This window comes from Protopterus annectens, chromosome 4.part0 (genome assembly GCF_019279795.1).
Source record: "Protopterus annectens isolate FY-2018-M chromosome 4.part0, PAN1.0, whole genome shotgun sequence".
Taxonomy (NCBI): domain Eukaryota; kingdom Metazoa; phylum Chordata; order Ceratodontiformes; family Protopteridae; genus Protopterus; species Protopterus annectens.
In genome coordinates, this window is record NC_056733.1 from 588,322,245 (window position 1) to 588,336,751 (window position 14,507).

Genomic DNA, 14,507 nt, shown 5'->3' on the forward strand with positions numbered 1-14,507 from the left:
TTGTCAAAATTTTCATTGTAATCTGTTATCTGACCACTGTTGCCTCAACGTCAAATAACTGTTAACGGACATGTAGACTGCTTTGTTATTCAGCAGTGTCTGCAGTGGGAAGATGTGTTTTATGTTGAATATTTGGCAAATATGCTGATTTTTGTTTTAAAAATATTTTTCTTACTATGCAAGACACAGAAGAAAATAAGTCTGACTTTCTGTTGAATTTGGGTTAATGATGTTTTTTTCTGTTTCTACCAAGGCATAAATATCTTTGCATGTGATATTTTCTCATCTGTGTTGTATAGGCACTTTCACCGTTAACTTGCTATACTCTAATGTGCCAACACTTCTTGCAAACCTTAATCTACAAGTCTGACAAATTATTAGTTTTTCTTTGTAGTGAACTTTGCCAAGATTTTTAAGATTATGGCTTTCACATTTTTTCACTGGTAAATGGCCTTTTATTTTTAACAGTGGATTATGGCGAGTTGTTAACAAATATTGTGTATTGTGTACTTTACTGGTATGGTGTTTATTTTTTTTTTCTTCACATGCCCTACGTGCCCCACCAGCTAGCTTGTGCCCTGGCAAGGGAAGGAACCTGGATTGATCACTGCAGAAGTTATTAGACACAATTTAAGGATAGGGGTTTTAGTCTAGTTAAAGGAGTTGTTTTAAACCTTTTTATTCTTTGGGTTTTAAAACACTGGGATCTTTCTTGCTAGAGTTGTTTTGAGCTGTACATGGCAAATGGAGTACTGTATTTTATGATGAGGTGAATGAATGAGGGCAGGTGTAAAGATGGATTAGAATATGAACAAGAACCCACGAGAGATGAGATGAGTTAGAAAGATTTTCTGACTGTAATGGAGGTATGCAGCAAGCTGTCCTTAATGTAAGCATATGTTAAGTTCCTAAATTAATTCTGATGAGGGTGTCGGTCTTAAGGTCAGTTTTATTTATGAGATATTGTACAGGAAACTAATTTTTACCATACTGTATTCTGCTATATTTTGTGTGCATGTGTTTAGCATGAAACTGTGATTAGAGCACCATTTACTAGTATGATCACGGCCTTGTTGGAAAGTTAATGAATCTTAGGGGGAGGTTTGGATGATTCCTAGCTTTCATTCTTCAACTTCAGCTCTGCTGTAGTTACCCAGCTATTCGGTAACTCTTCACTGCCACCTAGTGCCTGTCCTAACTTTTCCCTGAACTCAACCTCACAATTAACCTTTTTCAGTTTCCACCATTTGATCCTTGGTGCTGCCCTCACACTCATCCTCCTCTTCTTGATCACCAATGTCATCCTTCAAACCACTATCCTATGCTGCCTAACTACACTTTCCCCTGCCACCACTTTACAGTCTCCAATCTCCTTTAGACAAAATCAGTGTTTTTTCTCAGCCCTGGACACACAAATAGCAAGCTCTGTCATGTCCTACTGCATGTCCCCCTGGGTAGAGTGCCCAAGACCATTCACCCTGATATGAGCTATCACTGGGTTGTTCTCATTTACAAGAATAGAGAAACCTAAGGCCCTTTCTACATCATGAAACCTGGCATTGAAAAGGCAACTTATGGATAACTTATTACTGTCCAGACTGGTGAAGGTGAACCACAACATTACCTTGGGTAGATACAGACTTTGTGGACCTTAAGGGCTTGGGTTCATAACCATGGTGACTGGGTATGTAAACTGAGTAAAAGAGTGGGTCTTGTGTGAGTATGTAGCTGAGTTTTCTTAGTGTGTTACCTAGGAGGCTCAGTTCCATATCTCTTCTATGTAAAGCATTAGTCAGAACAACAGAGTAGAGCTATAGATAACTATGCCCTATAGCTTTACGTAGGTATTCGTCATGAGTGGGTATCTGACAGAACTACACCCTCACAACAGTATAAATAGCTGATAAATGCAGTAGCAAGATATGGGCATAGTGTTCAGTCAGACTAATTTGATATTGCAATTTAATTATTGTGGCGAGGGATGTAACCAGCAGTTGAACAGCAGAGCACGATATCTAACAGAATCGTATCAGTTTAAGTTTCAGTGTAAACAGCAGTAGTTTGAAATTACTGCACCAGTTGATAAAAAGCAGTAGCGAGATTCAAGCTTAATGATAAAACAATTTGATTTTAATGCAGTTTTCTATGTGAAGCAGCTATCAGTCTGTATATCACTACAGAGTGTATGTATACACAGCCTAGCAGTAAAGACTGCCATTTGCACTTAAAACGTTTCCATTAGTGTAGAAGAAATGCAATTATACAATGACTGCCTATTAGTATTCCGAAATGTGCACGCTGATTGGCCAGCCGAACCAGCGTGCCCGTTGTAAATCCGACTTATACTAATGGAAAAAGGTCTGGTCGCCCGGACTTTTTTCATTAGTACAAGTCTTGATTTTTTTTTTTTTGTGTTAGGTAGCAACGGAGAACGGAAGAGCTCCGTTGCTGTGTTCTCGCTATGTTATAAGTTTAACATAGCGAGACATCTTTAAAAAAAAAAAAAAAAAAAGCAACTAAGATCTTCCTTTCTCCGTTGCTTTTTTTAAAGATATCTCGCTATGTTAAACTCGTTTAACATAGCGAGACCGCTTTAAAAAAGCAACGGAGAGCTTCCTTTCTCCATTGCTTCCTCTACACACAGCTCTGATGTACTGCGTAAGCATACATATGCGCAGTACATCAGAAAAAGCCCCAGGATAGCGGAAAACCACGGAAGGGGACTACACAGGTATTATACAAAGGCATTATTTAAGAAAAGTAAGTATTTTTTTTTCTTAAATAATGTCATTGTATAATAGCAACAACACACGTCTGAGTGTGGGTAATGCTAGATTTACCCACTATTGTCTTTGTTTGGCCACTCGGGCTTCGCCCTCGTGACCAAACCACACCAACCATGGGTAAATCTAGCATTACCCACACCCAGATGTGGGTTATTGCTTAAATAGCTCATCTGTGACAGCATTTTGGAAAGGGAAGGCCATCCTGGCGTGGAAAGGCCTGCTTCATGGGAAACTCAAGGAAGTCTGAAAATGTACAACTGTACACATAGAACTTGGAACTATTTGGTACTGATTTTATGTGGAGCCAGCCTAAATGCAGAGGGATGATTGTCTGTGTGTGTCTGTGTATACAGTTCAGTGTGATTTTTACCTGGCCAGTGTAGAACTATATTTTTTAGAATAAACCTTAATGCTTCTTTCCATTTGTCTCATTGCCCAGAGTGTGACTAAATAAAATGGGTAAATTACGTAGAAGACACAACTGGAAAGGACGGCTGCAAGTCAAGACTGTGGAGGAAAAGAGTCAAGAGTCTGAGAAAAATGTTGAGATTGAACTTGATGGTATGTGGATATCTGTTTCATAACTGAAGAGAATGCATTCTACAGAAATGGCACTAACATCAAACTTTATATCTTTTTTTTTTTCATTCCTTTGTCATACTTTTAATATTTTGAATTTGATTGAAGGTCACTCCCATCTCTGTGCTGAGCATCAAATTTTTAATATTTTTTTTTTATTGTACTTGGTAATCCAAATTACTTGGATAAAATACAGAACATCATTTGCACAGTATACTAATATGCACAGATTCTGTAATGCTAAAATGCAAATTAGTGTACTGGCACATCACAGGGGTATAACAAAAATAATATTGTTGGAAATAGTTAAACACCGTGTCATATTCATCAGCATGTGAAGTTGCATGCTGTTTACCACTCTGAGTTTGTGTAGTTTCTGTATGTGTGTTTTTTTTTTTCTATGCTCCAGCTTATATTGTCAAGTTGCTTTATTACAAAACATGAAGTTATTGTTTTTCCTTAGCTTGCAAAAGCACTTTTTGTGATATGCAGTCATTTCACATGTTTTGATCTTGATTAAAATATTTACTCCAAACAAAAGGAGAGTTTCAGTGCTAATTCAAATAAATCTAGTATAACTGCCCAGACTGTGAATGACCAGTTTGGTTTTCCTATTATTTTGTGCTGTTAGGTTGTGGAGGTTTTAAAAGACGGCCCCATACATTGCGGTCTTGTACGGAATGATTATGCTGAGCTATGTGGTGAAGTACCAGCACCTGGGAGTCCTGGATAGGACCTGCTTGGATAACCTTGCAACATCCTGTGCTACTAGTACTGACATAATACTCCCATCTGAAGTATATTGTAGCTTGTTTTGTGACCTAGAAATATTTATCCAATGGGCCATGTCCAAAATTTGTTGTTTTTCATCTTAAATGCTTCTGGTCAGTAACTGCTTTTAGAAAGTGTTCCATTATGAAACCTAGATGAACTATTTCATAATCCAAGATCAATAAAGTGAATTTATTGAACTGGCAGTTTGTCAAAAATGAACCTGTTACATTGCATCATGTGTTTTGCATCCTTACGTGCCCCGAATTTAAATATACTAATTCCAGGGTTGCACTGTCTCTCATAGAGAGCAAACCCTTGGAGCCACTTGTAAAAACACCCCTTAGTCACCTAACAGCTTCAGTTTCAGTAAATGTTTTGATGTACTCAGATTCAGCAGTTCATACTTGGATCATTGTGTACTCCTGAAAAACATTAATGACAAACTTGACTTTTTTAATTTATTTCAGCATTTTGAAATGTATATATTATTATTATTATTTGATGACTGTCTCACAGAAACTGTATAGTCAATGCAGTGTTACTGAATAGAAGATTGACTGCCATTCAGCAAAACTTTAAAATATTTGCTGTGTGGGCCAATTGCCTGCCATATATGTAATGTATACCCACCCCATTCAAATTTGTGGTAAGTAAATCTCTGAATATGTTATTTTAACTTGTTGAGTTCCTCATTTGATTGTTACCAAATGGAGCTTCAGGGAATCAGCCAGCATACTGATGGACCCCTTTGAAATATAACTCATGAAAGATTTGGTTGGAGACTTTTTCTGCAAACTAGAAGCAGATTTGCACAGTAAAATTATGATATTGTATTCTGTTAATATGAAGCATTGTGAATAAAATGCTTCATGTGCATCCTTTAAGGAAAGGATAGGGAAAGCTTCAGGGTTACAAAGCAAGCTTGCAGCTAGTGAAAGCTGGAAGGACTTCAGATGTATTGCAGTACTTTTCACACAAGGGGAGGGTATTCAGACCATACTTAATCAGATATTTTTTTCAGTCTTTCCTTGCTTTACAGATTGTCTAGGTATGCATCTGAAATATTTTATCATAAGTACATTTTAGATGCATAGCTAGCCACGTTAGGCCTATTTTGTGAAACTTGAACCGATTTGTAGACCACGGGGTCACGTTCTGATGGTGTTAAGTGGTGCTTCACTAAGCATTCACTGTTTCTGAATCTTTACCATGGAGTAAAAAGTCACTTGGGTATTAACTAAAGCAGATTTGGGGGGAGCTTTTATTTAGCTTCTAATGTAGCTAGCCTACCACTGTATTTGATTGTCCAGTTTATTCTGAAAATGGCTTTTAATAAATGTGTATTGGTTATGAGAGAGTGTGCCTTGGTTATCACAGCCTTCAGAGCATTTGGTGTGTGTGTGTGTGTGTGTGTGTGTGTGTGTGTGTGTGTGTGTGTTTCAGTTTTACATTTTTGGTGTCCTTCTCCCCAAGGACAGTCTGTAATAATGGAAACCTCAGCTTACTACTTCAAATTTAGGATTGAGCTCAGCTGTGTCATACAGATTGGTTTTACTCTCTGCCACTTTGTGGTATTTCACATTACTGTCTCTGGATTTCCTGTGGTGCTTGGAATTGTGATATAATGTCATGTACTTTAAAATGTGGTGGTGTGTGAAATAATTTTTTAGGTAGAGCTTTCCTTGCTGTATTTGCTGTGTAGGTTCCTTGATAGTATCTTGTTTTATTTTAATTTGCTTTCCCTCTGAGAGGAATGGGTGCTATCTGATGGAAAACCGGTTTGATTCCACATTTAATTGTAGCACACAAGTGGTACCAAAATGAGTGCAGTAAACATATTTCTCCTGTTTTTGACTTGCCTGACTTCTGAGATGATGTAAGGATGTGGTTTTGTTTGTAGTGGATTCATTTTGTACCACTTCAAGAGAAACTAAATATGTTGTCTGCGATACTTGCACCACAGGGGATACATGGCTGTTCTCTGCTAAATTTTTGTGAAGTGCCTTTGTTATGGTGTTGCCTTGTCCATGTGTCCTGGGAGAGTTCATCTTTCTTCTTTTTGTTGTTTTTTATGTATAGCTGTGTAATGTAGATTTCATTTAAGCAATCAGACGTTCAGATTGTGGAGTGTGTGCCCTGAATATCAAACTTGCATAATATCGAATGCATGGGTGTTGTGGGTAAGTGTGGATTTGGAAACCAGAGGGGTTGGAAGTTTCTATGTGAGTGTGTGTGGGTTAGAGTTTGGCAAGACAATAGTGTATGATCGTTTTTATGGGGATGTTTGACTTTTATGGTTAGGGTAGGGGTATATAGATATACATATAGAGAGAGTCATGTGATCATGTAGATGATGTATGCATATGTGTGGAATATTTAAGAGTTTGCTGTGTCAGTCATGAAAACGTGGGATTGGTAAATGAGTACTGCATCGAACTGATTGCTTATTTTCAAGAAAATTTCTTGTTTGTTGTATGCATGCATCTGTATGTGTTTGTGTGTGTGTGTGTATATATATATATATATATATATATATATATATATATATATATATATAATATATTATACACACACATATACATGTGTGTGTGTATGTATGTGTGTGTGTGTGTGTGTGTGTATATATATATATATATATATATATATATATATATATATATATATAAAATATATTATATTATACACACACACACACACACACACGTATACATGCAGACAGTGGATATAAAAAGTGTACACATCCCTGTTAAAATGCCAGGTTTTTGTGATATAAAAAATGAAACCACAATAAATCATTTCTTAGCTTTTCCCACCTTTAATGTGACCTATAAACCTGCACAATTCAATTAAAAAGCAAATCTGTTAGGGGAAAAATATAAAAAATTTAACAAACGTACAATAAGCTGGTTGCATAAATGTGCACACCCTTAAACTAATACTTTGTTGAAACACCTTTTGATTTAATTACAGCATTCAGTCTTCTTGGGTAGGGGTCTTTCAGCATGGCACATCTTGAATTGGCAATATTTGCCTACTCTTCCTTGCAAAAGCACTCCAAATCTGTCAGATTGCGAGGGCATCTCTGGTGCACAGCCCTCTTCATGTCATCCCACATATTTTCTGTTGGACTTAGGTCTGGGCTCTGCCTGTGCCATTTCAAAACTTTAATTCTCTTCTGGTGAAGCCATTCTTTTGTTGATTTGGAGGTATGCTTGAGGTCATTGCCGTGTTGAAAGGTGAAATTCCTCTTCATCTTCAGCTTTCTAGCAGATGTCTGAATGTTTTGGGCCAAAAGTGACTGGTATTTGGAACTGTTCATAATTCCCTCCATCTTGACTAAAGCCCCAGTTCCAGCTGAAGAAAAGCAACCCCAAAGCATGATACTGGCACCACCATGCTTCACTGTGGGGATGGTGTTTTTTTTTGGTGATGCAAAGTGTTGATGTTCATCCTGTTTCACTGTTGCAGTCCTAACAAATGGGTTATCTGGCTCCCGGTAGCCCTCGATTGTCCAAAATACCAAAGGTAAGTAAAAATGATGTCGGCTGCCATCAGTTGTAAAGGACGTCAGGGTGTCCGGTACAAAAGGAGGCAGCTGACGTCCCTTCCTCTGTCTTCCTTGCCGCAGAGCCCGAATCACAAGCTTTTCATGCACGAGTGTCGGTCGGCAGATTACCTTGGTTGGTTTCCGACTACAAGAGTTGAAGTCTACTACAGCCAAGTACCCCATTGGGGAAAAGGTTAATAATTGCCTTACCTGTGGAAAGCAGATTCCCCATAGAGATTTTTATTCCTATTTCATTATCTGTTTAGGCCTTGACCACGACGTTACCAATTGTGATCTCTGTGCATCCTTTAATCCGCGTATTATCTGTCGTCTGGCTAAGATTTTGGCTAGGCATTTTGGAGTTTGGCCTAAGTTTGTTGGTATGGCATCCGCCGGTCTTCAGGCTTCGGATATTCTGAAAAAGCGTAAGGACAAGGACCGTGACAGGCCTCAGAAAACTAAGTCCTTGGATGAGGTTAAGTTAGTCGTCTGTCAGGCGGGAGCCAGTGAGATGCTTTCACAGTCCCTGCAGTCCGCAGAAACAACAGCAGGCCTTGATTGAGTCTGAGTCCCCCTTAGGCCTTCGGCCTCCATTTTGTCTTCCGACCTGTCGCCGGTCGCCTCTTCTGCTTGAGCCGGAACCGCTAAGCTGACTTCGGGGTCCGAGGCCTCCGTTTTGCACTCTGACAGCAAACTCCTTCCTTCAACTCCTGCTGCTCCTTCGGCGGTTGCCAGGCCTCTCGAGTCCTTCGGGCATGCAAGTAAACCTTCCATTCGTAAGCCTGTGAAAAGGCAGGCTCCAGTTCCTTCTAGTTCTCCTCAATCCCAGATGGTTATAATAATGGCTAATGATTTGTTAACTCTTATTAGGGGTTCTCAGCCTCATCCTCCTAAAAGGAGTAGGGATGTTTCTTCTGAGGTTTTGTCCTGTTCAGGGTCTGATTCTGCTAGCATTTCTGCTGATGAGGAGGAATACTCTCATGCTTTTTCTCCCTTTGAGGATTCAGATGCAGAGGAGTCTATCCCTTCGGCTTCTTCTCCAGAGGATTTCTCTTTTTGTTGACACTTTAAATACCCTCAGGGATCATTTTAAATGGGAAAGCCAGGATTATCCCCAATCTAAGAAACGGATTAGGGAGTTTCTCGATTTATCTCGGCATAAACCTCTTGCTATTCCCCCTGTGTTGGAAGTTGTTGATGATGTTTTTCTGGAAAAATTCTTGTCTCCAAATTTGGTTTCCCCTGCTCCCAAGAAACCTGACAGGTACTACAGAGCCCCTGATTCTTGTCTATTTCTTTTCAGGAACCCGTTGGTGGATCCAAAGGTTATTTCTCAGGGCCCTAAAGGAGTTAAAGCCACTGCTACCAAGAATCATGTTCCTTCAGACAGGGAATCCAGGAACCTAGATAGGTGGGGCAAGAAAGTTTATACCTCTGCCACCTTAGCTATTAGGGCTACCAATTGCCTTTTTCATATGCTGAAGTAGCAACAGCACACCTTGGAGGCTATTGAGTCTAAGATAGCAAGTGTACCTCTTTTGGCAGAGAGTAAAGACCTGCAGGATTTGTTGAATTCAGCCACTCTGGTCAATAAGCATTCTTTGCATTGTGGTTTTGATATCCTTGAGGCCTCCAGTAGGGCTACGGCTACTGGATCTGTTATTAGAAGGCACACTTGGCTCAGAGAATAGCCTCTTCCAGAACCTGTCAAGGCTAAGCTTTTGGATGTACCTTTGCATAAAGACAATCTTTTTGGCAGCAAATCTGAGGAGGTGCTTAAGAAGATGGAGGATAAGGCCAAGTCCATGCAAACTGTTAAAGATTGTCTGCAAGTTCAACCCCCTAGCTTTAGCAGGAATTACCCTTCCAAGAATTGGACCTTTCCTGATACCAGCAGACAGAACTGTTCCAGGACTAGAGGTTACAAATCTTCTAGGGGGCAGACAGCTACCCCTCAAAGGTCTAGGTGGTGGCAGGCTTCCACTTCTAAGGCGGGAAGCTCCAAGCCTGGATCTCGATCAAAACACTCTCCATGACCTTTTACAACTTCTGCCTGTTCTTGCTTGCCTGGAGAGTCCTTTAGAGGGAAGGTTGGCCCTTTTTTCAGATGTCTGGGCCTCTATCACAAATGACAAATGGGTGCTCAGAATGGTGTCCTTGTGGCACAAGTTTTCTTTCCGCACCTTTCCAGCTCCCAAGGGATTCCCAGACTTTCCTCCAAACCAAAGGGCAGAAGTAGAAAAACAAATTTTGTCTTTGTTTCATCCGGGAGCAATAGAATCAGTTCCTGCTCAGCAGGTAGGCCAGGGCTTTTATTCCATGCTTTTCCTAGTTCCAAAAAAAGAAGGCACCTGGCGTCCTATCCTAGATGTCCTTCAAGGATGCATCTGCAGTCATCACATATGGGTTGTCCTGCCTCAGGCAGCCCTTCGGTCACATTCTGAACTCCTTTCTAGTAATTCCAAAGTTCAAAATGCTCACTCTGCATCAGTTGCTACCAATGCTAGAAAAGGATTCCTGGCTGGTAACCTTGGATTTCAAAGAGGCTTATCTGCTTATCTGCACATCCCTAACAGGGAAAGTAGCAGGCAGTATCTTCGTTTCAGAATGGGCAAGTAACATTATCAATTCTCTGCGCTGCCCTTTGGCTTATCTTCTGCACCCAGCGTCTTCACAAAGTGCCTGGCCCCAGTCATTGCTTTTTGCAGGCAGAAGAAAATTCAGATTTACCCATACTTGGACGACTGTCTGATTCAAGCAAGTTCTCAGGAACAGCTACTAAAGGATCTGGAATTTGTAAACTCTTCTCTCTTCCCTGGGTTATACTCTCAACAAGGAAAAATCAAAAATGGCACCATCCAAGGAGATAACATTCCTGGGAGTGAGTCTGAACGCAGCCTCCCAGATGATATATCTCACCCAGGAGAAGCAGACAACTCTTTCAGTTTACTTCAAGGACTTGCAAGCCTGTCCCAGCTCCCTGCAAGGAAATACCTGTAAGCTCTGGGATTCATGGCATCTTGTATTATCATGATTCCATATGCAAGACTGCATATGAGGAAATTGCAATGGTACCTCAAGAACATTTGGTGTCAACCCACACAGGACCTGGATATGATGATCCCTCTGCTTCCATCTCTGCAAATGGAGCTTCTATGGTGGGCAACAGCCTGTCTACAAAACAAGGACATGCCCTTTCGGACACCTCCTGCCACTTAAGTTCTGACTACAGACACATCGGACTACGCCTGGGGAGCACACCTGGATGGCAGATTAATACAGGGATGGTGGAACGCCCAGCAGATGCACCTACACATAAATCTAAAAGAGTTGGTTGTAGTTCAACAGGCCTTACTAGCCTTCAAGCACCTTTTTTCTCCAGGGATCCTACTTGTCAGAACAGACAACACCACAGTCATGTGGTACATCAACAAGCAGGGAGGGACTCACTCTTACCCCCTGTGCAGACAAAGCATGAATCTTTGGTCCATGGCAGCATCCCTGGACCTGCATCTCCTAGCTCAGTTCCTTCCAGGAAGTCTCAATGTTTTGGCAGACCAGTTGAGCAGGCAAACCCTGGAGCCTCACGAGTGACAGCTGAACAGAACAGTTTTTTACAGCATCATTCAATGTTGGGGCACACCTCAGGTGGATCTTTTCTCCTCCCTGGACAATCCTCTTCTACCTCTCTTTTGCACCAGACAGCATCACAGCAGAGCATGGACAATGGATGCTCTGTCCTTCCCTTGGACGTGGCTGTCAGTTTACACCTTCCCTCCTCTTCCCCTTCTACCCAAAGTGTTATTGAAGATCAGGGACGAACGACCAAGGACTATTCTCATAGCTCCGGACTGGCCTAGACAACATTGGTATCCACTGCTTTGCAGTCTCTCCCAAGTTCCTCCTTGGCATCTTCCTCTGAAATCAGATCTTTTGGTTCATGAAGAGGGAATTTTTCTGCATCCTCATCTTCAGTCCCTCCATTTGGCAGCATGGCTCATTGTATGACTCCTTCCTTATCTTCTTCCCTTTTCCCATCAGGTGGTTGATGTGCTGAGGGAGGCCAGGAGGCCTAGCACTAGGAAGTCCTACGCTGGCAAATGGGAAAGGTTCTCTCATTGGATGCAGGCTAGAGGGGAATCTTCTTCTCAGCCTACCCTTCCTCTGATCTTGGAATACTTAGCTGAATTGCTTCAGGGTGGTCTTTCTTTTTCCTCTATCAAGATCCATGCTTCAGCCATTTCTGCTCATTGTTCTTTTGAACAACCCATTTTTTCTCATCCCCTGATGAAAATGTTTCTTCAGAGGTGCTTGCAACTTTAAACCTCCCAGAAGGGCACCTACTCCAGCCTGGGATCTTAATTTTGTTCTAGAGAAACTCACTCTTCCTCCCTTTGAGCCAGCTGCCACTGCAGATTTAAAGTTTCTCTCTTGGAAGACTGCCTTCCTCTTGGCTGTAACTTCAGCAAGGAGGGTTTCGGAGCTGCAGGCGTTGATGGCTGTGGAGCCTTTTATTATTTTCCATACAGACAGGGTCTCTTTGAGAACTAATCCCTCCTTTATGTCTAAGGTGGTTTCTAGCTTGAATCTTAATCAGTCCATACACCTTCCTACCTTCTTTCCTAATCCTCGTAATAGAGGTGAAAAGATCCTACATTCTCTTCTTGTGCACAGACAGCTCAGGTTTTATCTGGACAGAACTAAAGATCTTCGGAAATCAGCTCAGTTATTTGTCAATTTTGCCCCTGGAGCGCATGGCAAGGCTGTTTCTAAGCAAACCATTTCCAAATGGGATTGCACATTCCATCTCCTTTTGTTATTCCTTTCATGGCAAGGTTCCTCCTCAAGGGGTTAGGACCTACTCAACTAGAGCAGCTTCCACTTCTGCAGCCTTTGTAAGGGGTGTCCCTACTAAGAATATTTTGGAGGCTGCCACATGGTCTTCTATTCATACTTTCACAAAACATTATAATTTGCCTCTGTTTTCCAGAGCCAGGCCAGGGTTTGCCACTGCTGTATTGCAGGGCATTATCTCCAACACATAACTCTGTTGGTTCCTCCCCCCTTTTCTCTGGGCTTTGGTAATCAACCCATTTGTTAGGACTGCAACAGTGAAACACGATGAACATAGTACATTTGTGTACACTTATCATAAATGAAGATGTCGAGTGTATTCACTGTTGCAGTCCTGGTTTCCCTCCCTCTTCCCCCTTTTTTGGTCCTCTCCATTTCTCTTTTCCTGAGGTACAGGCTGAATTGGATATTATTTGCCAAAATTGCTTTTGGTTTAGTCTTATTTCTGGGGGCTTCTGACTGTTATGGCAAGAAAGACTGAGGAAGTGACGTTGTCTGCCTCCTTTTGTACCGGACGCCCTGACGTCCTTTACAACCGACGACAGCCAAAGTAATTTTTACTTACCTTTGGTATTCTTGCCGATCGAGGGCTACTGGGAGCTGGATAACTCATTTGTTAGGACTGCAACAGTGAATACACTCTAACATCTACATTTATGGTAAGTGTACACAACTGTACTTTTTGCTCCAAATGTACCTTTTGGAATTGCGGCCAAAACGTTCAACCTTGGTCTCAATCAGACCATAACACATTTTCCCACATGCTTTTGGGAGACTTGATGTATTGTTTTGCAAATTTTAGCCGGGCCTGGATGTTTTTCTGTGTAAGAAAAGGCTTCCATCTTGCAATCCTACCTCATAGTCCAGATATATGGAGAATATGGGAGATGTAGCACACAGCCAGTACTTGTCAGAAATTCCTGCAGCTCCTTTTGTGTTGCTTAGGTCTCTTGGCAACCTCCCTGACCAATTTTTATCTCGTCTTTTCATCAGTTTAGGAGGGATGTCCAGTTCTTTGCAATGTCACTGTTGCCCCATATTTTCTCCACTTTTTGATGACTGTCTTCATTGTGTTCCATGGTATATCCAATGATGTGGACATTTTTTTTACCCTTGTCCTGACTGATACCTTTCAGCAATGAGATCCCTTTGATGCTTTGTAAGATCTCTGCGAACCATGGCTTTTGCTTTAGCAGGCAACTTAGTAAATGTTGAGAAAATCCTACTAGGACAGCTGAACTTTGTGGGGTTAATCAGAGTCTCTTTAATTGATGGCAGGTGTGTACCCAAGAAGACTGACTGCTGTAACTAAATCAAAAGATGCTTCAACAAAATATTAGTTTAAGGGTGTGCACACTTATGCAACCAGCTTATTGTGCATTTTTTATATTTTTTACCCTAACAGATGTTTGTTTTCCAATTGAATTGTACAGGTTATATGTCACATTTGAAGGTGGGAAAGGTTTTTAAATGTTGTGGTCTCATTTTTTTATATCACAGAAGCCTGGCATTTTAACAGGAATGCGTACACTTTTTATATCCGCTGTGTGTGTGTGTGTGTGTGTGTGTGTGTGTGTGTGTGTGTGTGTGTGTGTGTGTGTGTGTAATAATGTCAGTTTATAAAATGTTATGTGTGCTACACACACACACACGCGCATATATGTGTGTGTGTATGTATGTGTGTATATATATATATATATATATATATATATATATATATATATATATATATATGCACACACACACACACACACACACACACACATATACACATATATATATTTGTATACACTCGCAAATGCACATGCGTTACTCATTTTTTATTGTATGTACATGTTATCTAAGTCCATTATTTTTGGATTGAGTGAAATGTATGACAAAAAGGAATTACAGAATACCATTGTTTCTTGGAGACTAGCTCAGATTACTAAATACCATAGATGGGGATTTTTCCCTTTTCTGTAGTG

General features: G+C 40.8%; 1 protein-coding gene across 1 annotated transcript in view; it reads left to right on the plus strand.

Moving 5' to 3' along the window:
* The window catches only part of DHX37 (DEAH-box helicase 37), a 1,097,190-nt gene that overhangs the window by 29,565 nt on the left and 1,053,118 nt on the right, over positions 1-14,507 (plus strand). Inside the window, exon 2 of the mRNA XM_044068525.1 lies at positions 3,226-3,347. Within this exon, the coding sequence (XP_043924460.1) occupies positions 3,242-3,347 (106 nt within the window). The 5' untranslated portion in view covers positions 3,226-3,241. The remainder of the gene's footprint in view (positions 1-3,225; positions 3,348-14,507) is intronic.